Source organism: Bombina bombina, chromosome 9, assembly GCF_027579735.1.
Source record: "Bombina bombina isolate aBomBom1 chromosome 9, aBomBom1.pri, whole genome shotgun sequence".
Classification (NCBI taxonomy): domain Eukaryota; kingdom Metazoa; phylum Chordata; class Amphibia; order Anura; family Bombinatoridae; genus Bombina; species Bombina bombina.
The window spans coordinates 183,671,589-183,697,821 of NC_069507.1; the positions used below are offsets into that span (position 1 = coordinate 183,671,589).

General features: G+C 42.4%; 1 protein-coding gene across 1 annotated transcript in view; it reads right to left on the bottom strand.

Moving 5' to 3' along the window:
• The window catches only part of DOCK1 (dedicator of cytokinesis 1), an 827,740-nt gene that overhangs the window by 73,664 nt on the left and 727,843 nt on the right, over positions 1-26,233 (bottom strand). The window contains exons 39-40 of the mRNA XM_053692513.1: positions 20,184-20,273; positions 18,623-18,727 (exon numbers count right to left, since the gene is read on the bottom strand). Coding sequence (XP_053548488.1) covers positions 18,623-18,727; positions 20,184-20,273 — 195 coding nt within the window. The remainder of the gene's footprint in view (positions 1-18,622; positions 18,728-20,183; positions 20,274-26,233) is intronic.

Below are 26,233 nucleotides of genomic sequence, written 5' to 3' on the forward strand. Positions count from 1 at the left end.
ACTCTTGTTAGCATTTATCTGGTCTTTGTTTCCATCAATTCTATGTCTAAACCATTAAGATACCGTGCAACTCTTTTTACTGGACTTTATGTTATACAAGCTACTTTGGAATGAACCAAGATATGTTCCTATATTTATGTGGGCAATTTAAGCTGTTCCTATATATATTTATGGTATCACTAGTTGAAATTGGTTTCAGAAATGTATTCTTATCAATCTTCAGGTAAAAATTGATCTTGTCATTTTACATGTAAAAAACATGAAATATTTCTAACAACAGTTATAACAAATGAGCACATCATTTATCAAAGTGACATATTCAAATGCAAAAAAAATATGAAATGTTCTTATTCATTATAGCATGTTCTTTATTGCAATGGTTTTCCTTAAAGGGACACTGAATCCAATTTTTTTATTTTGTGATTCAGATAGAGCATGGAATTTTAAGCAACTTTGTAATTTACTCCTATTATCAATTGTTCTTCGTTCTCTTGCTATCTATATTTGAAAAAGAAGGCATCTAAGCTTTTTTTTTGTTTCAGGACTCTGGACAGCACTTTTTTATTGCCACCAATCAGCAAGAACAACCCTGGTTTTTCACCAAAAATGGGCCGGCATCTAAACTTACATTCTTGCATTTCAAATAAAGATACCAAGAGAATGAAGAAAAATTGATAATAGGAGTAAATTAGAAAGTTACTTAAAATTTCATGCTCTATCTGAATCCGGAAAGAAAAAAAATTGGGTTCAGTGTCCCTTTAATAATTATGGGCCCAAGATGATACTAGATGGACCAACAAGGCTCGCATCTTCGCAGCAAGTGGGAATAGGACTCTGTAGTCTACAGCCAGCAGTTATTGCACAAGTAAATTATTGTGCATTACCATCCACCAATGCCTACCATTTATCTCAAACAAACAAATTCAGGGTGATTTATCTCTATCTCTATCACCTCAGAGGAATCAGAGAGGTTAAGAAGCAGTGGGCACATTAGCTGCACAGGAAACTGCTGATAAGCCAATTAAAAATAGCATAAACATGTAGCAGCCAACCAGGTGTGTCCTGCTCAGAAGATGTAATGGACCCTAAGCAATACTCTATGAAGCCGATTTACCAAGTTATCTGTCCGACATTATCTACGCTGTCGGCATTTAACATCGCACAAGCAGTTCTGGTGAACTGCTTGTGCAATGTCACCCCCTGCAGATTCGTGGCCAATCGGCCGCTAGCAGGGGGTGTCAATCAACCCGATCGTATACGATCTGGCGGATTGATGTCCGCAGCCTCAGAGGCTGCGGACGAGTTAAGGAGCAGCAATCTTAAGACCGCTGCTTCTTAACTGCTGCAGGGGTATCAGGGGCCATTTGGCCATTGATAAATCGGCCCCCTGGTGTTTAACTTATTGGCATGGGATACACACATAGGCCCCTAGATCCTAAAGGATTGATGGAAAAGGCTCCCAACTAGGGAATCTGACCCCTTGTCTTTGTACCGAGTAGGCTACTGCATTGCTGCACCCTACTCTCACAACTGCAGGGCCTGTCAATCAACCTCCCTCCCGAAACTCTGAGATGGCGAAGAGGTTAATAAGCAGTGGTCACACTATTTCCTGCCAGATGCCTACCTAGGTATCTCTTCAACAAAGAATACTGTGGAAACAAATCAAATTTGATGATAGAAGTAAAATAGATTTTTTTTATTGCATGCTCTCTCTAAATAACAAAATACATTTTTTGGGCTTCGTGATACATTGGAATCCATGTTTAAATATTTTCTTTTATTTGATTTGATGTTAAAACCCTGTTTATTATAATTATTTTAATAAGACTGCCAGCAGGCAATGAATCCGTACTTTTGCTGACCTAGATTCTAACGGCTTTAACTTACTACATCTTTAGTACACTCTACAAAAATTAGGTTTGATGTTGGGTAAGTCATATAAGGTAAATTCATCAAACTTAAATGCATTAAAAGTAAATAATTGACAAGATTGTCAAGAGCAAATTGAAATACAGGAGTAAAAGCTTTTTAAGAAGTTCTTTGTCAGCAGTGCATTAACTGCACAATCAAACAGAGGTTCCCACAGCTTATGTACAGTTAATGACAAACTGACCCCTGTCAAGTAACGTGGAACATTGTAAATGTGATGCTTTACAATGACAAAGTTAGTCAATTGTGAAGGAAAAGCTGATCCATATTAATAAATCTTTTTAAAAATCATATTCTCCATGTGCATTAATTAACAGTTTACTGTACCGATGCTGTGCGCGCACTTGAGAAATAGCTTGTTAAACTGGACCAACTCTGAATTTCAACCATATCATAGCTCAACAACACCAAACAAATTATCTTCTTACGCTGTTTATACAAAGGAATAAGACAGATTGCTTTTGAGCATACAGTATTTATCCTATGTTAAATCGGATGCTCCAATCCATCTATATGTAGTATCGATAACAAATGCTAGCAATTCAATGGCATTGCAAACTGCATGACTCCAAATTGTCCCTCTTATATGGAAAAATCTATCTGCTCCACACAGCCCTTATAAATGTCCGTCTCTTTGAAGAGGTACAAACGTGTGTTGGAAAATATCACTCTTAAACCAATGATCTATTGATATTTTTTATTTATATGATTTTTTTTTATCTACAGGGGAAAACAAAACATAAATTATGCTTACCTGATAATTTTTTTTTCTTCAGATGGAAAGAGTCCACAGCTGAATTCATTACTTTTGGGAATTCAGAGCCTGGCCACCAGGAGGAGGCAAAGACAACCCAGCCAAAGGGGGATATTTATCAAAGGTATGCCAGTGCGGATCAGGTCCGACATACCTCACTGAATGCGGACAGCAATACGCATTTATTAGTTCACAGTTGCATTTATTGCTTTTTGGAAAACAATACCCAAGCTATAGAGGACACTGATTGCTAAAATGGGAGGGTACAAAAGGAGGCCAAATCGGAGGGCACCAGGCCTGAAACCACAACCCAGCAAAAAACCCTGCTTCTTCCGAAGCCAGGAAAACATATAAAAAGGAAAAAAGGCCCCAAGGACACTCACCCGCAGAGTCCACAAGCCTTGCTAGAGACCGCAGAAACAGACTCAACTGAGCCAAAACTCCTCCAGGAGACACCATTGCCCAAAGGTCGGTCCTCAACCACACACCCTTACAGAGAAAGGGGAACAACAACTGAAAACTCGCAAAGGGGAGAGGACATGGAGGAACAAACAAGGATTCCCGGAAGACCCTAAACAGGGTGCAATAAAATCCAAATAAAAATGGAAAACCCCAAAAAGAGAGTCAAACTCACATGGACCCTAAGGGTTCCTGAAACAAGGAAAGGCAACGTCCAGACCCCAAACTGTACAGAACCACAAGGTTGAGACCGGGAATCAGAACAGAGAAGAAAACCTCTCCGAAAAAACAGAGCAACCACCCTGAAAAAAAAACGAATGAAAACAGAGTCTCAAGTCGCCAGTAACTCAGAATATAAAAATATTCCCCAACCAACACGTGCATCAAACCCAGAGAAGCAACCTCTGAACACCACACACTGCAATCATACCAGGATTACTTGGAAAAGAAAATACTTGCAGACAAGTAAAAAGCAGTCGAAGATAGATAGCCAACACCAACCGACAGACTGCTAACTTCCACTAATTAGCGGGTACACTGCAGGTCATTCAAAGCCGCAAGGCCTACCCACGTGTCTGGAACAACGAGGAGCCCAGAACCTCAAAGAGGCTCACCGTACCTCAACGATCCGAGGATAGACAACATATCTCAGATCCTATTCCAACACCAGACCCAAGTAACCTACAGGTCTGAGAGACAGGGGAACAGAAAGGACCCCAACCACCAGCCCCCAGATAAAAGGGCGGAATGGGATGGCCTCAGGCACCCCAACAGAGCTTGGGCGCCTTCCAGAAGCACCTACAAACAGGTACTCCCAATGAGGACCCCATAGGGATAGGCAGAAAAAGACAGAAGCCCTATGAAATCTAGCCCAACACTCTATGGCAGTCTCCACACAGCACGTCCACAGGTACTCCCAAGGAGAACTCCATAGAGACAAGCGTAACTATGAGATCCAACTTGGAGACTGCAAAACCCCAGATGGAACAGAAGAATCCCAGAAAGTGAACCACTCTCTGTACAGGATAAACCACCTGTTCCAACCCCCTGAACACAGGGCAGGTCAACCATCCTCCAGAGAGAGGAAAACCTTACCTCCTTAAGAAAGGCAAATAACCCCCCCCCCAAGGCAAGGGTACAGCTAAAGAACAGCGCACACGCTCACAAGGCCAAAGCCATAGTCTGAGCCGAATGAAAAACATCCTGGTGCCACTGAGGAATATGAAAAGGGAACTTCCCAAGAGGGACGCACATACCGTTCAAGAACAAAGCAGGCCCTGAGGAGCCTGAGCACACAGAACTCCTGGCCAAGCTGCTAGTAGCTCAACTAGCAATACCATAAGATATAGTCTATGTTCCCTGGAAAACTAGAGCTCCCGAACCAGCTATAGGATCATAAAATTCCGGAAAAAGAATGCCAGATAAGGTCATGAAGAAAGAGTACCCGCACCAACAGCGGGATCCAGGTAGTGAAACCATGTAGCTAATTCCTAATCTGCTGAGGCCCAAAAAGATCCAGACAAACGTAAGGCCAGAGCCCCAGAATTGCTTAAACCAACAATACTCCTGGAAACACCATACCCATCTGAATAAAACAGACTGCACAGAGGATAAGACTAACCCAGTGAACAGGTCTAAATCCCAACCCAAGGGGAAGGGAACACCCCTTACAGAAGACCAACTCAGAAAGAGCTAGGGCACGACAGAACAACTAAGATTCTAAGCCGAACAGGAGTAGAACACCCAACTTCCAGAACCAAGGGGAAATATCGGGGACAAAGTCACCCGAAGAGCGAGTTAAGAGGACATAATTTTATTGTAAGAAAGACTTTAACCCCTTGAGTGCTAACGATGGCTCTGAGCCGTCGCAGGGTTCCCCACTCTGGTGCTAAGGACGGCTCAGAGCTAGCACTCTCCCACCTTGAGCGAGATCTGGGGGCTCCCAACCACTCCTACCCCGGCGATCGGGCCTGCATAGTGACAGGCATCGCCGAGGCTTCACATTTTACGCGGTGACGTCACGTGCAATTTAGTGATGACAACACCGCGCAACTTTATTAAAAGTTTACAATACAAAGTATAGGGAAAGGGGGCATGCTGCTTAGACGCCTGTATCACAGGCATCTAAGCAGCTACAGACCCCAAGGACCCACCATTGGAAAGGTAATCGCCTAATCTTTCCATCGGTGTAAGTCTTGGGGATCTGAAAAAAAAAAAATACAAGTTAAACCTTAAATCACCTTAGCACCCAGGTAGGAAAGTGCTTAGCACTCAAAGGGTTAAAGCATTAGCTTCAAAACAAACATGTCTAGCACAATAATTTATCATTTTTGTTCTGAGGCAATACCTAACTAATTGCAATAATCTTTATAAATCCATATGTTTGAAACAAAAGAATTTCCTGAACACTGAAATATTGATAAATCAGTCTTCAACATGCACAGCCCATTATATCAAAGGGTAACTGCAAAATGTATCTCAAGGCCTGCAAAGAAACTATCAGCTAGATTACGAGTTTGGTGTTATGATTGAAAAAGCAGCGTTATGGCCCATTGACTGATTGGAACAGCCAATAGGATGAGAGCTCAATCCTATTGGCTGATTGAATAAGCCAATAGGATTTTAGCAGCTCTAATCCTATTGGCTGATTGAAATCTTTCAGCCAATAGGAATGCAAGGGACGCCATCTTGGATGACGTCATTTGCATTGAAGTTCCAGTTTACGGCGGAGACCGTATGAAGAGGATGCTCCGCGCCAGATGTTTTCAGGATGGACCCGCTCTGCGTTGGATGGATGAAGATAGAAGATGCCGTCTGGATGAAGACTTCTTGCCGCCTGGATGAGGACTTCGCCGACTGGATGAAGATGGAAAAGGCCACCTGGATGAAGACTTCTTCCGCATGGATGAGGACTTCGCTGGCTGGATGGATCCTTCAAGCGGGACTTCAAGAACTGTAAGTGGATCGTCGGGGGTTAGTGTTAGGTTTATTTAAGTTTTTTTTTGGGTGGGTTTTATTTTTAGATTAGAGTCTGGGCATGTAAAAGAGCTAAATGCCCTTTTAAGGGAAATGCCCATACAAATGCCCTTTTCGGGGCAATGGGGAGCTTAGGTTTTTTTAGATAGTTATTTTATTTGGGGGGGGTTGATTGTGGGGTGGTGAGTTTTACTGTTGGGGGGGTTGCATTTTTTTTACAGGTAAAAGAGCTGAATTCTTTGGGGCAATGTCCCACAAAAAGCCCTTTTAAGGGCCATTGGTAGTTTATTGTAGGCTATTTTGGGGGGGGGGGTTATTTTGATAGGGCTATTAGATTAGGTGTAATTCTTTTTTATTTTTGACAATTAGTTTTTTGTAATTTTGTGTTTTTTTAATGTCATTTATTTATTTTTATTTTTAGTAATTTTAGTGTTTAATTTTTTGTAATGTTAGATTTTAGTGTAAGGCAGGTTAGGTTTTATTTCATAGGTAAGTTTGTATTTACTTTAACTAGGTAATTATTAAATAGTTAATAACTTTTTACTAACTAGTCTACCTAGTTAAAATAAATACAAACTTACCTGTGAAATAAAAAAAAAACCATAAGCTAGCTACAATATAACTATTAGTTATATTGTAGCTAGCTTAGGTTTAATTTCACAGGTAAGTAGTTTTAAATAGTTATTATTTAGTTAATAATTGTAACTTTAGTTTAGCTCTATTTTAATTATGTTAAAGTTGGGGGGGGGGTTAGGTTTTGGGTTAGGATTAGGTTTAGGGGTTAGTAGGTTTATTTAGTTAATAATTGTAAATTTAATTTAGCTATATTTTTATTATGTTAAAGTTAGTGGGTGTTAGGGGTTAATGGATTTATTTAGTGGTAGTGATGTGGGAGGCCAGAGGTTTAGGGGTTTATAACTTTAGTATAGTGGCGGCGACATCGGGAGCAGCAGATTAGGGGTTAATAGTTTTAAGTAGGTGGTGGCGATGTCAGGGGCAGCAGATTAGGGTGTTAGGTTTAAACATTATTTTATTTTTCCCCATAGACATCAATGGGGCTGCGTTACGGAGCTTTTGTTTCCGCGATCGCAAGTGATAGTTTTTTTTTGCCGGCTCTCCCCAATTATGTCTTTGGGGAAATCGTGCACGAGCACATCAAAGCAGCGCTCATTTTTGGTGCGGTATGGAGCTCAACACCACCATATCGCCCGCACAAGCCTGCTTTTTTTAAACCTGTAATAGCAGCGCTATAGGGAGGTGAAATAACACCACTTTTGTGGCGATCGTTAAAATCCCTATAGCGCTCAAAGCTTGTAATCTAGCTGTATATCTATTATAAGGATGACACCAGTAAGAGAAGTAGAACAGTTCCGGTCATTTTTCTGTGAACACAGTACTAATGGTTGGCAAACAACAATAATCAACATTGATGAAAACAAACTAACAAAGCAACAACTGCAGAGATTAAAGATTCTGAGCCAAGAAAATTATTGTGGAATGTAGAACACAAAATGAGAGGATTTTCAAAAAGACCACTTTACCAAAAATGATGCAATGATTTGAAAAAAGCACAAAAAGTTAAATAAACTGAGCAATAAAATAAAATAAAATAAAATACATCAACTAAATTGAGAAAAAATACATTTATATTACTAGAAAAAATTCTACAGATAAAAATTAAAAACATCAATAAAACTGGAAAGGAAAACTGTGACAACCCTGACAAAGACAAGCTGGGCTGAAGAGGAAGTCCAGGCACTATGCTTGGGGCTAAAGCACACGTAAGCTGATAGAAAAGCCACATGATTCAGCACCCTGGATAGCACTTGCTTATTGGTGGCTACATTTAGCCACCAGACAGCAAGCCCTACCCAGGTGCTGAAACAAAAATGGGCTGGCTCCTAGGCTTTGAATTCCTGCTTTTCAAATAAAGATAGCAAGAGATTGAAGACAATTTTATAATAGGAATAAATTAGAAATTTGCTTAAAATTGCATGCTCTATCTGAATCATTAAAGAAAAAAAATGGGTTTAGTATCCCTTTAAATAAGCATTATCAAAGAAGTCATATTACAGATGAAAACTGAAATTTTGCACGCAAGTGGATTATGGAACAGCTTTTATGAATATTTTTTAACATGTGCTTGTTCCTTTATTTATATAATTTAAAATTGCATGTCTTAGTAAAATACACTAAGTTAAATAATTACTTAGAAATTGCTCTATGAAGCTCTATGCACATTTTATGTGAATGGACTTTAATATCTTACATTTAGGCAATTGAAGAACTGGATTATGTATTTTTTTCCAAGCACTACCTAGCCACCTATATCCGGGGGGGTAGTCACAATACTATTTGAGTGCTGGGGTTTTTGCTATCCACTTATTTTGGTATTTGTATGTTTTATAGACATTATGCTGGCTTAGGTCATATTTTAGTAGCCAAATGTCATATGTAATAGCAATATAAAAATATTTTTGTATTAGCAGTGTCTACTTGAGGACGCTTATGAAGATACAATAAAAACATAATTTATGCTTACCTGATAAATTCCTTTCTTCTGTTGTGTGATCAGTCCACGGGTCATCATTACTTCTGGGATATAACTCCTCCCCAACAGGAAATGCAAGAGGATTCACCCAGCAGAGCTGCATATAGCTCCTCCCCTCTACGTCACTCCCAGTCATTCGACCAAGAATCAACGAGAAAGGAGAAACCAAGGGTGAAGTGGTGACTGGAGTATAATTTAAAAGATATTTACCTGCCTTAAAAAACAGGGCGGGCCGTGGACTGATCACACAACAGAAGAAAGGAATTTATCAGGTAAGCATAAATTATGTTTTCTTCTGTTATGTGTGATCAGTCCACGGGTCATCATTACTTCTGGGATACCAATACCAAAGCAAAAGTACACGGATGACGGGAGGGATAGGCAGGCTCATTATACAGAAGGAACCACTGCCTGAAGAACCTTTCTCCCAAAAATAGCCTCCGAAGAAGCAAAAGTGTCAAATTTGTAAAATTTGGAAAAAGTATGAAGCGAAGACCAAGTTGCAGCCTTGCAAATCTGTTCAACAGAGGCCTCATTCTTAAAGGCCCAAGTGGAAGCCACAGCTCTAGTAGAATGGGCTGTAATTCTTTCAGGAGGCTGCTGTCCAGCAGTCTCATAGGCTAAACTAATTATGCTACGAAGCCAGAAGGAGAGAGAGGTAGCCGAAGCCTTATGACCTCTCCTCTGACCAGAGTACACGACAAACAGGGAAGACGTTTGTCGAAAATCCTTAGTTGCCTGCAAGTAGAACTTGAGGGCACGAACTACATCCAGATTGTGTAGAAGACGTTCCTTCTTTGAAGAAGGATTAGGGCATAAAGAAGGAACAACAATCTCTTGATTGATGTTCCTGTTAGTGACTACCTTAGGTAAGAACCCAGGTTTAGTACGCAGAACTACCTTATCTGAATGAAAAATCAAATAAGGAGAATCACAATGTAAAGCTGATAACTCAGAGACTCTCCGAGCCGAAGAAATAGCCATTAAAAATAACACTTTCCAAGATAACAACTTTATATCAATGGAATGAAGGGGTTCAAACGGAACTCCTTGTAGAACGTTAAGAACAAGGTTTAAACTCCATGGCGGAGCAACAGTTTTAAACACAGGCTTGATTCTAGCTAAAGCCTGACAAAAAGCCTGGACGTCTGGATTTTCTGACAGACGCCTGTGCAACAAGATGGACAGAGCTGAGATCTGTCCCTTTAATGAACTAGCCGATAAACCCTTTTCTAAACCTTCTTGTAGAAAGGACAATATCCTAGGAATCCTAACCTTACTCCAGGAGTAACCTTTGGATTCGCACCAGTATAGGTATTTACGCCATATCTTATGGTAAATCCTTCTGGTAACAGGCTTCCTAGCCTGTATCAGGGTATCAATAACCGACTCAGAAAAACCACGTTTTGATAAAATCAAGCGTTCAATTTCCAAGCAGTCAGCTTCAGAGAAGTTAGATTTTGATGTTTGAATGGACCCTGTATCAGAAGGTCCTGTCTTAGAGGTAGAGACCAAGGCGGACAGGATGACATGTCCACTAGATCTGCATACCAAGTCCTGCGTGGCCATGCAGGCGCTATTAGAATCACTGATGCTCTCTCCTGTTTGATTTTGGCAATCAATCGAGGAAGCAGCGGGAAGGGTGGAAACACATAAGCCATCCCGAAGTTCCAAGGTGCTGTCAAAGCATCTATCAGAACCGCTCCCGGATCCCTGGATCTGGACCCGTAGCGAGGAAGTTTGGCGTTCTGGCGAGACGCCATGAGATCTATCTCTGGTTTGCCCCAACATCGAAGTATTTGGGCAAAGACCTCCGGATGAAGTTCCCACTCCCCCGGATGAAAAGTCTGGCGACTCAAGAAATCCGCCTCCCAGTTCTCCACTCCCGGGATGTGGATTGCTGAAAGGTGGCAAGAGTGAGACTCTGCCCAGCGAATTATCTTTGATACTTCCATCATTGCTAGGGAGCTTCTTGTCCCTCCTTGATGGTTGATGTAAGCTACAGTCGTGATGTTGTCCGACTGAAACCTGATGAACCCCCGTGTTTTTAACTGGGGCCAAGCCAGAAGGGCATTGAGAACTGCTCTCAATTCCAGAATGTTTATTGGCAGGAGACTTTCCTCCTGATTCCATTGTCCCTGAGCCTTCAGAGAATTCCAGACAGCGCCCCACCCAAGTAGGCTGGCGTCTGTTGTTACAATTGTCCAGTCCGGCCTGCTGAATGGCATCCCCCTGGACAGATGTGGCCGAGAAAGCCACCATAGAAGAGAGTTTCTGGTCTCTTGATCCAGATTCAGAGTAGGGGACAAGTCTGAGTAATCCCCATTCCACTGACTCAGCATGCACAATTGCAGCGGTCTGAGATGTAGACGTGCAAAGGGAACTATGTCCATTGCTGCTACCATTAAGCCGATCACCTCCATGCATTGAGCTACTGACGGGAGTTGAATGGAATGAAGGACACGGCATGCATTTAGAAGCTTTGTTAATCTGTCTTCTGTCAGATAAATCTTCATTTCTACAGAATCTATAAGAGTCCCCAAGAATGGAACTCTTGTGAGAGGAAAGAGAGAACTCTTCTTTTCGTTCACTTTCCATCCATGCGACCTTAGAAATGCCAGAACTAACTCTGTATGAGACTTGGCAGTTTGAAAGCTTGAAGCTTGTATCAGAATGTCGTCTAGGTACGGAGCTACCGAAATTCCTCGCGGTCTTAGTACCGCCAGAAGGGCACCCAGAACCTTTGTGAAGATTCTTGGAGCCGTAGCCAATCCGAATGGAAGAGCTACAAACTGGTAATGCCTGTCTAAGAAGGCAAACCTTAGATACCGGTAATGATCTTTGTGAATCGGTATGTGAAGGTAAGCATCCTTTAAATCCACTGTGGTCATGTACTGACCCTTTTGGATCATGGGTAAGATTGTCCGAATAGTTTCCATTTTGAACGATGGAACTCTTAGGAATTTGTTTAGGATCTTTAAATCCAAGATTGGCCTGAAAGTTCCCTCTTTTTTGGGAACCACAAACAGGTTTGAGTAAAACCCTTGTCCTTGTTCCGACCGCGGAACCGGATGGATCACTCCCATTAATAACAGATCTTGTACACAGCGTAGAAACGCTTCTTTCTTTATCTGGTTTGTTGACAACCCTGACAGATGAAATCTCCCTCTTGGGGGAGAGAATTTGAAGTCTAGAAGGTATCCCTGAGATATGATATCTAGCGCCCAGGGATCCTGAACATCTCTTGCCCAAGCCTGGGCGAAGAGAGAGAGTCTGCCCCCCACTAGATCCGGTCCCGGATCGGGGGCCCTCGATTCATGCTGTCTTAGGGGCAGCAGCAGGTTTCCTGGCCTGCTTGCCCTTGTTCCAGGACTGGTTAGGTTTCCAGCCTTGTCTGTAACGAGCAACAGCTCCTTCCTGTTTTGGTGCAGTGGAAGTTGGTGCTGCTCCTGCTTTGAAATTCCGAAAGGGACGAAAATTAGACTGTCTAGCCTTAGCTTTGGCTTTGTCTTGAGGCAGGGCGTGGCCCTTACCTCCTGTAATGTCAGCGATAATTTCTTTCAAACCGGGCCCAAATAAAGTTTGCCCCTTGAAAGGTATATTAAGTAATTTGGACTTAGAAGTTACATCAGCTGACCAGGATTTTAGCCACAGCGCCCTACGTGCCTGAATGGCGAATCCTGTCGTTGGGTGCAAGAGAATGACTGGGAGTGACGTAGAGGGGAGGAGCTATATGCAGCTCTGCTGGGTGAATCCTCTTGCATTTCCTGTTGGGGAGGAGTTATATCCCAGAAGTAATGATGACCCGTGGACTGATCACACATAACAGAAGAAAACAGAATTTATGTTTACCTGATAAATTTCTTTCTCCTACGGTGTGTCCGGTCCACAGCTTCATCCTTACTTGTGGGATATTCTCATTCCCTACAGGAAATGGAAAAGAGAGCACACAGCAAAGCTGTCCATATAGCCCCCCCTCTAGCTCCGCCCCCCAGTCATTCGACCAACGGTTAGGAGAAAAAGGAGAACCGTAAGGTGCAGTGGTGACTGTAGTGTACAAAAAACAAAAATTTTAAACCTGACTAAAAGCCAGGGCGGGCCGTGGTCCGGACACACCGTAGGAGAAAGAAATTTATCAGGTAAACATAAATTCTGTTTTCTCCTACATTGGTGTGTCCGGTCCACGGCTTCATCCTTACTTGTGGGAACCAATACCAAAGCTTTAGGACACGGATGAAGGGAGGGAACAAGTCAGGTAACCTAAACGGAAGGCACCACTGCTTGTAAAACCTTTCTCCCAAAAATAGACTCCGAAGAAGCATAAGTATCGAATTTGTAAAATTTGGCAAATGTATGCAGAGAAGACCAAGTCGCTGCCTTACAGATCTGTTCAACAGAAGCCTCATTCTTGAAGGCCCATATGGAAGCCACAGCTCTAGTAGAGTGAGCTGTAATTCGTTCAGGAGGCTGCCGTCCGGCAGTCTCATAAGCCAATCGGATGATGCTTTTTAGCCAAAAGGAAAGAGAGGTAGCAGTAGCTTTCTGACCTCTCCTCTTACCAGAATAGACGACAAACAAGGATGATGTCTGTCTGAAATCCTTTGTTGCTTCTAAATAGAATTTTAAAGCACAAACCACATCTAGGTTATGTAACAAACGTTCCTTCTTCGAAACTGGATTCGGACACAGAGAAGGAACAACTATTTCCTGGTTAATATTCCTGTTGGAAACCACTTTTGGAAGAAAACCAGGCTTGGTACGTAAAACTAGCCTTATCTGTATGGAATACCAGATAGGGTGAAGTACACTGCAAAGCAGACAATTCAGAAACTCTTCTAGCAGAAGAAATAGCAACCAAAAACAGAACTCTCCAAGATAGTAACTTAATATCTATGGAATGTAAAGGTTCAAACGGAACCCCTTGAAGAACTGAAAGAACTAAGTTTAGACTCCATGGAGGAGTCATAGGTCTGTAGACAGGCTTGATTCTGACTAACGCCTGTACAAACGCTTGTACATCTGGCACGGCTGCCAGACGTTTGTGCAACAAGACAGACAGAGCAGATATCTGTCCTTTTAGAGAACTAGCTGACAGACCTTTCTCCAAACCCTCTTGGAGAAAGGAAAGTATCCTTGGAATCCTAATTTTACTCCATGAGTAACCCTTGGATTCGCACCAACAGAGATATTTTTGCCATATCTTATGGTAAATTTTCCTGGTCACAGGTTTTCTGGCCTGAACCAGAGTATCTATAACAGATTCCGAAAACCCACGCTTAGATAGAATCAAGCGTTCAATTTCCAAGCAGTCAGTTGCAGAGAAACTAGGTTTGGATGTTCGAATGGACCTTGTACTAGAAGGTCCTGTCTCAAAGGTAGCTTCCATGGTGGAGCCGATGACATATTCACCAGGTCTGCATACCAAGTCCTGCGTGGCCATGCAGGAGCTATTAGAATCACCGAAGCCTTCTCCTGTTTGATCCTGGCTACTAGCCTGGGAAGGAGAGGAAACGGTGGAAACACATAAGCTAGATTGAACGACCAAGGCGCCACTAATGCATCTACTAGTGTCGCCTTGGGATCCCTGGACCTGGACCCGTAGCGTGGAACCTTGGAGTTCTGACGAGACGCCATCAGATCCATATCTGGAATGCCCCATAGTTGAGTTAACTGGGCAAAGACCTCCGGGTGAAGTTCCCACTCCCCCGGATGGAAAGTCTGACGACTCAAATAATCCGCCTCCCAGTTGTCTACTCCTGGGATGTGAATTGCAGATAGATGGCAGGAGTGATCCTCCGCCCATTTGATGATCTTGGATACTTCTCTCATCGCCAGGGAACTCTTTGTCCCTCCCTGATGATTGATGTACGCTACAGTCGTCATGTTGTCCGACTGAAATCTTATGAATTTGGCCTTCGCTAGTTGAGGCCAAGCCAGGAGCGCATTGAATATCGCTCTCAGTTCCAAAATGTTTATCGGGAGGAGAGATTCTTCCCGAGACCATAGACCCTGAGCTTTCAGGGAGTCCCAGACCGCGCCCCAGCCTAAGAGACTGGCGTCGGTCGTGACAATGATCCACTCTGGCCTGCGGAAACTCATTCCCTGAGACAGGTGATCCTGAGACAACCACCAGAGGAGCGAGTCTCTGGCTTTCTTGTCCATTTGTATCTGGGGAGACAAGTCTGCATAATCCCCATTCCACTGCCTGAGCATGCACAATTGCAGAGGTCTTAGATGAATTCTGGCAAACGGGACTATGTCCATTGCCGCAACCATTAGACCGATTACCTCCATGCACTGAGCCACAGACGGCTGAGGAATGGAATGAAGAACTTGACAAGCATTTGAAAGTTTTGACTTCCTGACCTCCGTCAGAAAGATTTTCATTTCTACCGAGTCTATTATTGTTCCCAGGAAGGGAACCCTTGTGACCGGGGACAGAGAACTTTTTTCTACGTTCACCTTCCACCCGTGAGACCTTAGGAAGGCTAGAACAATATCCGTATGAGCCTTGGCCCTGGGAAAAGACGACGCCTGTATTAAGATGTCGTCTAGGTAAGGTGCTACTGCAATGCCCCGCGGTCTTAGTACCGCTAGAATGGACCCTAGCACCTTTGTGAAAATTCTGGGAGCGGTGGCCAAACCGAAAGGAAGGGCCACAAACTGGTAATGCTTGTCCAGAAAGGCGAACCTTAGGAACTGATGGTGATTTTTGTGGATAGGAATATGCAGGTATGCATCCTTTAGGTCCACGGTAGTCATGTATTGACCCTCCTGGATCATTGGCAAAATTGTTCGAATTGTTTCCATTTTGAATGATGGAACTTTGAGGAATTTGTTTAGGATCTTTAAGTCCAGAATTGGCCTGAACGTTCCCTCCTTTTTGGGAACTACAAACAGGTTGGAGTAAAAACCCAGTCCTTGTTCTGCTTTTGGGACTGGGTGTATCACTCCCATTTTGAAAAGGTCTTCTACGCAATGTAAGAATGCCCGTCTCTTTGTCTGGTCTAAAGACAAGCGAGATATGTGAAACCTTCCCTTTGGAGGAAGGTCCTTGAATTCTAGGAGATACCCCTGAGAGACAATCTCTAAAGCCCAGGGGTCTAGGACATCTCTTGCCCAAGCCTGAGCAAAGAGAGAGAGTCTGCCCCCTACCAGATCCGGTCCCGGATCGGGGGCCATCCTTTCATGCTGATTTGGTAGCAGCAGCAGGCTTTTTGGCCTGTTTTCCCTTGTTCCAGCCTTGCAATGGTTTCCATGCTGGTTTGGGCTGGGAAGTGTTACCCTCTTGTCTAGAGGCTACAGAGTTAGAAGCCGGTCCGTTCCTGAAATTGCGAAAGGAACGAAAATTAGACTTATTTTTTGCTTTGAAAGGCCTATCCTGTGGAAGGGCATGGCCCTTTCCCCCGGTGATGTCTGAAATAATCTCCTTCAATTCTGGCCCGAATAGGGTCTTACCTTTGAAAGGAATATTAAGCAATTTTGTTTTGGACGACACATCCGCCGACCAAGATTTTAGCCAAAGCGCCCTGCGCGCCACTATTGCAAAACCTGAATTTTTCGCCGCTAATTTAGCCAATTGAAAAGCGGCATCCAAAATAAAGGAATTAGCCAACTTCAGTGCGTGAATTCTGTCCATGACCTCATCATATGGAGTCTCCTTTTGGAGCGAATTTTCTAGTTCATCGAACCAAAAAGACGCCGCCGTGGTGACAGGAATAATGCACGAAATTGGTTGAAGAAGGAAACCTTGCTGAACAAAAATTTTCTTAAGCAATCCTTCTAATTTTTTATTAGAAAGCGCAACTGTCCTCTATTGGAATAGTTGTGCGCTTAGCTAACGTTGAAACTGCCCCCTCTACCTTAGGGACCGTCTGCCATGCATCCCTTCTGGGGTCGACAATGGGGAACATTTTCTTAAACATAGGAGGGGGAACAAAAGGCACCCCTGGCTTCTCCCACTCCTTAGTCACTATATCCGCCACTATCTTGGGTATCGGCAACGCATCAGCGTGCACTGGGACCTCTAAAAATGTGTCCATTTTGCATAACTTCTCTGGAATCACCAAAGGATCACAATCATCAAGTGTAGCTAGCACCTCCTTAAGCAGAGCGCGGAGATGTTCTAGCTTAAATTTAAATGCAATGATATCAGGCTCTGCCTGCTGAGAAATTTTTCCTGAGTCAGAAATTTCTCCCTCGGACAGGCCCTCCCTCACTGCCAACTCAGATTGATGTGAGGGCATAACAGATAAATTATCTTCTGCGCCTGCTTGCTCATCCTCTGTATTTAAAACTGAGCAATCACGCTTTCTAGGAAAAGCTGGCAGCTTGGATAAAAAGGCTGCTAGAGAATTATCCATTACTGCCGCTAATTGCTGCATAGTAACAGCCATTGGCGCGCTAGATGTACTAGGTATCGCTTGCGCGGGCAAAGCTGGTGTTGACACAGAAGGAGAGGATGATGAACTATCCCCACTACCTTCATTTAAAGAATCATCTTGGGCAACATTATTAAATGTGACAGTACTGTCCTTAATCTGTTTGGACGCCATGGCACAATTCGCACATACATTTAATGGGGGAACCACCTTGGCCTCCATACACACAGAACATAGGCTATCTGAAGGCACAGACATGTTAAACAGACTTAGGCAGACTTTTAATGCAATAAAAGTTATTTTATTCAAAACCGTTACTGTCTCTTTAAATAATAAAAGGGCACACTTTATTACTGAAATGACAGAAAAACATCAAAGAAATATCCGATCTTTATGAAATTTTCACCACAGTGTTTTAATGCTTTGAAAATATTGCACACCAATTTTCAGGCAACTTAACCCCTAAATGCCCAAACCGGAGCTAAAATAACAATTAACCGGTTTAAACACACTACAGTCCCTGCCACAGTCTCTGCTGCAGCGTTTACCTTCCTTAGGGGTTATTCAAAACAGTAATAAGCCTCTCTGAAGTCCTTTTCTAAGCCTCTGGACCTTCCACGTGAAGCTGCATGAACTGCCTAGTGAAAAGCAACTGCGCAACTGAGGCGCGAAAATGAGGCCTCATCCCTCTGCATTCCAGAGTGAAGGGGCCTTTCTGACAAGATTAGGTGTCTAAACGGTTGCCAGGCGCAAATAAAATTCCCCAAAAGTGTTTCAAAGTTTGAAAAACACTCCAAATGTCACATAAACATGTTAAAAAACAAACGACTTAGCCCACAATAGTGTCAACCAGCATAGAGCCCAAGTTATAAGCCTTAATTCTGTTACTGAGTCTAAGAAAATGGCTTACCAATCCCATAAGGGAAAACTGACAGTCTTCTAGCATTACTAGGTCTTGTTAGAAAAGTGACTGATCATACCTGAAGCAGATAAGCCTGCAAACTGTTCCCACCAACTGAAGTTCTCTGGTTTCAACAGTCCTGCGTGGGAACAGCAATGGATTTTAGGTACTGGTGCTAAAATCATATTCCTCTTTTAACAGAAATCTTCATCACTTTCTGTTGTAGAGTAAATAATACAAACCGGCACTATTTTAAAATAAACTCTTGATAGAAGAAATAAAAACTACAACTAACACCACATACTCTGTACCATCCCCGTGGAGATGCTACATGTACAGAGCGGCAAAGAGAATGACTGGGGGGCGGAGCTAGAGGGGGGCTAGATGGACAGCTTTGCTGTGTGCTCTCTTTGCCATTTCCTGTAGGGAATGAGAATATCCCACAAGTAAGGATGAAGCCGTGGACCGGACACACCAATGTAGGAGAAATGCTGTTTTCCCTTTCTTTTTGGAGGAATTTAATTCCTTCCCCCAGTTGCTTTATTTCTTTTGTTGTTTGCATATATATTTCAGAGTATGTTGCATTCAGTTGTGAAACATAAACAGAAACTTGTGTGATTTTATCACAGCTACTTTGGAGTAATTAAGAATTTTAAATAATAAACGGTTACCCTAATAAATGTAGGAAATCCTTGTCCATAATAACCAACTGCAAAGTAATCAGGTTTGGGTCGAATAACTTTCACAATCTTTTCGAAAAACTGTGCTTGCTTTTTCTGAAAAAGAATGGAAAATAATTAAAACCGCTGTCTTGCATGAGATTTATGCTAATTAAATAAATACAAACTTTTTTTTATATTATTCACATTGCTTGGCAAAACAAAAACTTTTAATTATATTGCCATTTAAAACAGAGTTATTTAATATATTTTGTGAAGAATATATTACCCTTTGCAGTACAAAAAAACTTAATATCTGTATCTATTTTTGCAACTACATTTCAGCACATAGTCACTTAGTGGAATAAATATCAAAATACTATTTCATTTACCGGTACATAATTTTTTTTTTAAGATTGCTTCAAACAAGTCTTTTATTAGTTATACACCATTTTGGTTTGATGTATGTCCATTTATCCTCTTCTGATGTATCTATTATAGGTTTTATATTATAATAGTATTTCTAACATTTCATATTTGAAAAGATAATTACCACACTGCAATTTTACTGTTGAAAATCAGACTAAAATAATTAATAATAATTCAGCAAACTAATTGATAGGATAATTAAGCGATTTTGTGCATAATCATATACATATGTAGCCCAAGTTTTAGTGAACTCAACTGCAGGTGAAAAATTAATATTATACGCACAATATACACTGGATGAAACATTTGATATGATCAACATTCTGACATTTTGACACTCAAAATCCACCTAATTCTGAAGCCAAATATATTATGGACAAAACTCAACCACTTGCCCGCTTCTAAGGAGGCTGGTTAGTTCAAGTGAATTGTGTCTGAACCAAACATCTACAGGAAGTGATATAAAGGACGGTCAAATGTCAACCTATATGAAAATGGCTCTGATGTGTGAGTTTTTATAATTTTCTTTTCCTTTGAAAAACAGTATGCCGCCTATATTTTTGTTAATGTAAACTGTACCATACCCTACACATTAGGCTCCATGTACGAAGCAGCAAAAGCTGCTCCGGAGCCTTTGCGGGGCAGGTTCGCATATGCGAGCCTGCTTCCTGTGATGTAAGAAGCAGCGGTCATTAGACCACTGCTTCTTACACCCTACGCTACCTCTGAGGTGGCGAGGGAAAATCACAGAGAGCTCGCTCACTCTCGGTGATTGACAGCCCCTTCAGTCGCGTGATTGGTCGCGCGAATGAAGGGGCGGGCATTACACACTCCGATGAGTGTGTAATGATACATACAGGCAAGCGGATCAACAGATCCGCTGCCCGTGTGTAGCGAAGGCGGGCGGACAGCTTCGCGAGTTGAGAAGCTGTCCATCCGCCACTTAGTACATGGAGCCCATTGTATTAATTGTCTGGAGTAAAATATAAACACATAAATAAAAAAATCCCAAAAACCTGATTTGGTTTACTGTTAAAAGGCAGTAACTTAGGATATATAAATATTATTTTCTTATAATCATAATACATTTTTTGAAGAAATTACATTAATTGCGGAGGATTATATTTATGGAAAAGGCACATACCAGTAATTCACTAAGTTGCTCATAATCAAACATTTCATTTTCATATTGTTCTGCCAGTTCTTTGCCAAGAGTTATAGCTTCTTCCCACATCTGTTCATAAGATAAAAAAGAAAGAGGGGTAAACAGTAAACTAATCACAGTAAATATAGCTATATATTTATATTTCAATTTATTATAAACGCTAGTTGGTAAGCCTGCCCAGAGGGCAGTCTATGTGTTGTTAATAAAAATAAAAAAAATTGAACTACAGAAAAAAATAAACAAATTAGCAAAAATTAAAAAATTAAAGCTAATCCCTATGTAAATTAAAAAGCTCCCCCCCAAAATAAAAACACCCCCTAATCTAATGCTGAACTACCAATAGCCCTTAAAAGGGCTTTTTGTAGGGCATTGCCCTAAGTTAAACAGCTCTTTTGCAGTTACAAAAAATTCTAAGTCCCCCCTAACAGTAAAACCCACAAACCCACCAAACCCCCCAAAATAAATAAACCTAACACTAAAAAACCTAAACTATCCATTGCCCTGAAAAGGACATTTGTATGGGCATTGCCTTTAAAAGGGCATTCAGCTCTTTTGCTGCCCATCCCTAATTTAAAAAACAAACAAAAAAACCTAGGTATAAAACCCCCCAAAAATAAAAAACATAATTTATGCTTACCTGATAAATTTATTTCTCTTGTAGTGTATCCAGTCCACGGATCATCCATTACTTATGGGATATTCTCCTTCCCAACAGGAAGTTGCAAGAGGATCACCCACAGCAGAGCTGCTATATAGCTCCTCCCCTAACTGTCATATCCAGTCATTCGACCGAAAACAAACAGAGAAAGGAGAAACCATAGGGTGCAGTGGTGACTGTAGTTTAATTAAAATTTAGACCTGCCTTAAAAGGACAGGGCGGGCCGTGGACTGGATACACTACAAGAGAAATAAATTTATCAGGTAAGCATAAATTATGTTTTCTCTTGTTAAGTGTATCCAGTCCACGGATCATCCATTACTTATGGGATACCAATACCAAAGCTAAAGTACACGGGTGATGGGAGGGACAAGGCAGGATTTAGCGGAAGGAACCACTGCCTGAAGAACCTTTCTCCCAAAAACAGCCTCCGAAGAAGCAAAAGTATCAAATTTGTAAAATTTGGAAAAAGTGTGAAGCGAAGACCAAGTCGCGGCCTTGCAAATCTGTTCAACAGAGGCCTCATTTTTAAAGGCCCAGGTGGAAGCCACAGCTCTAGTGGAATGAGCTGTAATCCTTTCAGGGGGCTGCTGTCCAGCAGTCTCATAGGCTAGGCTTATTATGCTCCGAAGCCAAAAGGAAAGAGAGGTTGCCGAAGCTTTTTGACCTCTCCTCTGTCCAGAGTAAACGACAAACAGGGTAGATGTTTGACGAAAATCTTTAGTCGCTTGTAAGTAAAACTTCAAGGCACGGACTACGTCCAGATTATGTAAAAGACGTTCCTTCTTTGAAGAAGGATTAGGACACAATGATGGAACAACAATCTCTTGATTGATATTCTTGTTAGAAACCACCTTAGGTAAAAACCCAGGTTTGGTACGCAGGACTACCTTATCTGCATGAAAAATCAGATAAGGAGAATCACATTGTAAGGCAGATAGCTCAGAGACTCTCCGAGCCGAGGAAATAGCCATCAAAAACAGAACTTCCCAAGATAAAAGTTTAATATCAATGGAATGAAGGGGTTCAAACTGAACTCCTTGAAGAACTTTAAGAACCAAGTTTAAGCTCCACGGGGGAGCAACAGGTTTAAACACAGGCTTAATTCTAACCAAAGCCTGGCAAAATGCCTGGACGTCTGGAACCTCTGCCAGACGCTTGTGCAAAAGAATAGACAGAGCAGAAATCTGTCCCTTTAAGGAACTAGCTGATAATCCTTTTAAAGTATCAATGACTGACTCGGAGAAGCCACGCTTTGATAGAATCAAGCGTTCAATCTCCATGCAGTCAGTCTCAGAGAAATTAGATTTGGATGATTGAAAGGACCTTGTATCAGAAGGTCCTGTCTTAGAGGCAGAGTCCATGGTGGAAAGGATGACATGTCCACTAGGTCTGCATACCAAGTCCTGCGTGGCCACGCAGGTGCTATCAGAATCACCGATGCTCTCTCCTGTTTGATTTTGGCAATCAGTCGAGGGAGCAGAGGAAACGGTGGAAACACATAAGCCAGGTTGAAGAACCAAGGCGCTGCTAGAGCATCTATCAGCGTCGCTTCTGGGTCCCTGGACCTGGATCCGTAACAAGGAAGCTTGGCGTTCTGGCGAGACGCCATGAGATCCAACTCTGGTTTGCCCCAACGATGAATCAACTGAGCAAACACCTCCGGATGGAGTTCCCACTCCCCCGGATGGAAAGTCTGACGACTTAGAAAATCCGCCTCCCAGTTCTCCACGCCTGGGATATGGATTGCTGACAGGTGGCAAGAGTGGTACTCTGCCCAGCGAATTATTTTTGAGACTTCTAACATCGCTAGGGAACTCCTGGTTCCCCCTTGATGGTTGATGTAAGCCACAGTCGTGATGTTGTCCGACTGAAATCTGATGAACCTCAGTGTTGCTAACTGAAGCCAAGCCAGAAGAGCATTGAATATCGCTCTTAACTCCAGAATATTTATTGGAAGGAGTTTCTCCTCCTGAGTCCACGATCCCTGTGCCTTCAGGGAATTCCAGACTGCACCCCAACCTAGAAGGTTGGCATCTGTTGTTACAATTGTCCAATCTGGCCTGCGAAAGGTCATACCCTTGGACAGGTGTACCCAAGACAACCACCAGAGAAGAGAATCTCTGGTCTCTTGATCCAGATTTAGCAGAGGGGACAAATCTGTGTAATCCCCATTCCACTGACTCAGCATGCATAATTGCAGCAGTCTGAGATGAAGGCGCACAAATGGCACTATGTCCATTGCCGCTACCATTAAGCCGATTACCTCCATACACTGAGCTACCGAAGGGTGCGGAATGGAGTGAAGAACACGGCAAGCATTTAGAAGTTTTGATAACCTGGACTCCGTCAGGTAAATTTTAATTTCTACAGAATCTATAAGAGTCCCTAAGAAGGAGACTCTTGTGAGTGGGGATAGAGAATTCTTTTCCTCGTTCACTTTCCACCCGTGCGACCTCAGAAATGCCAGAACTATCTCTGTATGAGACTTGGCAACTTGAAAGCTTGACGCCTGTATCAGGATGTCGTCTAGATACTGAGCCACCGCTATGCCTCGCGGTCTTAGAACCGCCAGAAGTGAGCCCAGAACCTTTGTAAAGATTCTCGGGGCTGTAGCCAACCCGAAGGGAAGAGCTACAAATTGGTAATGCCTGTCTAGAAAGGCAAACCTTAGAAACCGATGATGATCTTTGTGAATTGGTATGTGAAGGTAGGCATCCTTTAAGTCCACTGTGGTCATGTACTGACCTTCTTGGATCATGGGTAGGATGGTCCGAATAGTTTCCATTTTGAAAGATGGAACTCTGAGGAATTTGTTTAAGGGACAAACAGATTCAAATAAAAACCCTGTCCTTGTTCCGTCCGCGGAACTGGATGGATCACTCCCATAACTAGGAGGTCTTGCACAAAGCGTAGGAATGCCTCTTTCTTTATCTGATTTGCAGATAGCCTTGAAAGATGAAATCTCCCATGTGGAGGGGAAGCTTTGAAGTCCAGAAGATATCCCTGAGATATGATCTCCAACGCCCAGGGATCCCGAACATCTCTTGCCCACGCCTGGGCGAAGAGAGAAAGTCTGCCCCCTACTAGATCCGTCGCCGGATAGGGGGTCGTTCCTTCATGCTGTCTTAGAGGCAGCAGCAGGCTTTCTGGCCTGCTTGCCTTTGTTCCAGGACTGGTTAGGTTTACAGGCCTGCTTAGATTGAGCAAAAGTTCCCTCTTGTTTTGAAGCGGAGGAAGTTGATGCTGCACCTGCCTTGAAATTTCGAAAGGCACGAAAATTAGACTGTTTGGCCTTTGCTTTGGCCCTGTCCTGAGGAAGGGTGTGACCCTTACCTCCAGTAATGTCAGCAATAATTTCCTTCAAACCAGGCCCGAATAAGGTCTGCCCCTTGAAAGGAATGTTGAGTAATTTAGACTTCGAAGTCACGTCAGCTGACCAGGATTTAAGCCATAGCGCCCTACGCGCTTGGATGGCGAATCCGGAATTCTTAGCCGTTAGTTTAGTCAAATGAACAATGGCATCAGAAACAAATGAGTTAGCTAGCTTAAGTGTTCTAAGCTTGTCAATAATTTCAGTCAATGGAGCTGTATGGATGGCCTCTTCCAGGGCCTCAAACCAGAATGCCGCCGCGGCCGTGACAGGCGCAATGCATGCAAGGGGCTGTAAAATAAAACCTTGTTGAATAAACATTTTCTTAAGGTAACCCTCCAATTTTTTATCCATTGGATCTGAAAAAGCACAACTGTCCTCAACCGGGATAGTAGTACGCTTTGCTAAAGTAGAAACTGCTCCCTCCACCTTAGGGACCGTCTGCCATAAGTCCCGTGTAGTGGCGTCTATTGGAAACATTTTCTAAATATAGGAGGTGGGGAAAAAGGCACACCCGGTCTACCCCACTCCTTGCTAATAATTTCTGTAAGCCTTTTAGGTATAGGAAAAACATCAGTACACACCAGTACCGCATAGTATTTATCCAGCCTACACAATTTCTCTGGTACTGCAACTGTGTTACAGTCATTCAGAGCAGCTAATACCTCCCCAAGCAACACACGGAGCTTCTCAAGCTTAAATTTAAAATTAGAAATCTCTGAATCAGGTTTCCCCGAATCAGAGATGTCACCCACAGACTGAAGCTCTCCGTCCTCATGATCTGCATATTGTGACGCAGTATCAGACATGGCCCTTACAGCATCTGTGCGCTCTGTATTTCTCCTAACCCCAGAGCAATCGCGCTTGCCTCTTAATTCAGGCAACCTGGATAATACCTCTGACAGGGTATTATTCATGATTGCAGCCATGTCCTGCAAGGTAATCGCTATGGGCGTCCCTGATATAATTGGCGCCATATTAGCGTGCATCCCCTGAGCGGGAGGCGAAGGGTCTGACACGTGGGGAGAGTTAGTCGGCATAACTTCCCCCTCGTCAGAATCTTCTGGTGATATTTCTTTTATAGTTAAAGACTGATCTTTACTGTTTAAGGTGAAATCAATACATTTAGTACACATTCTCCTATGGGGCTCCACCATGGCTTTCAAACATAATGAACAAGTAGTTTCCTCTGTGTCAGACATGTTTAAACAGACTAGCAATGAGACTAGCAAGCTTGGAAAACACTTTAAACAAGTTTATAAGCAATATAAAAAACGTTACTGCACCTTTAAGAAACACAAATTGTGTCAAAATTTGAAATAACAGTGAAAAAAGGCAGTTACACTAACAAAATTTTTACAGTGTATGTAACAAGTTAGCAGAGCATTGCACCCACTTGCAAATGGATGATTAACCCCTTAATACCCAAAATGGAATAATAAAAGACAAAAACGTTTTTTTTTTTCAAACAGTCACAACAACTGCCACAGCTCTACTGTGGCTTTTTACCTCCCTCAAAAACGACTTTGAAGCCTTTTGAGCCCTCCAGAGATGTCCTGGATCATGCAGAGGGAAACTGAATGTCTCTGTCAGTATTTTTAGCTGCACAGAAAAGCACTAAAAAAGGCCCCTCCCACTCATATTACAACAGTGGAAAGCCTAAGGAAACTGTTACTAGGCAAAATTCAAGCCAGCCATGTGGAAAAAAACTAGGCCCCAATAAGTTTTATCACCAAATACATATAAAAACGATTAAACATGCCAGCAAACGTTTTATATTACATTTTTATAAGAGTATGCATCTCTATTAATAAGCCTGATACCAGTAGCTATCACTGCATTTAAGGCTTTACTTACATTAGTTCGGTATCAGCAGCATTTTCTAGCAAATTCCATCCCTAGAAAAATATTAACTGCACATACCTTATTGCAGGAAAACCTGCACGCCATTCCCTCTCTGAAGTTACCTCACTCCTCAGAATATGTGAGAACAGCCAT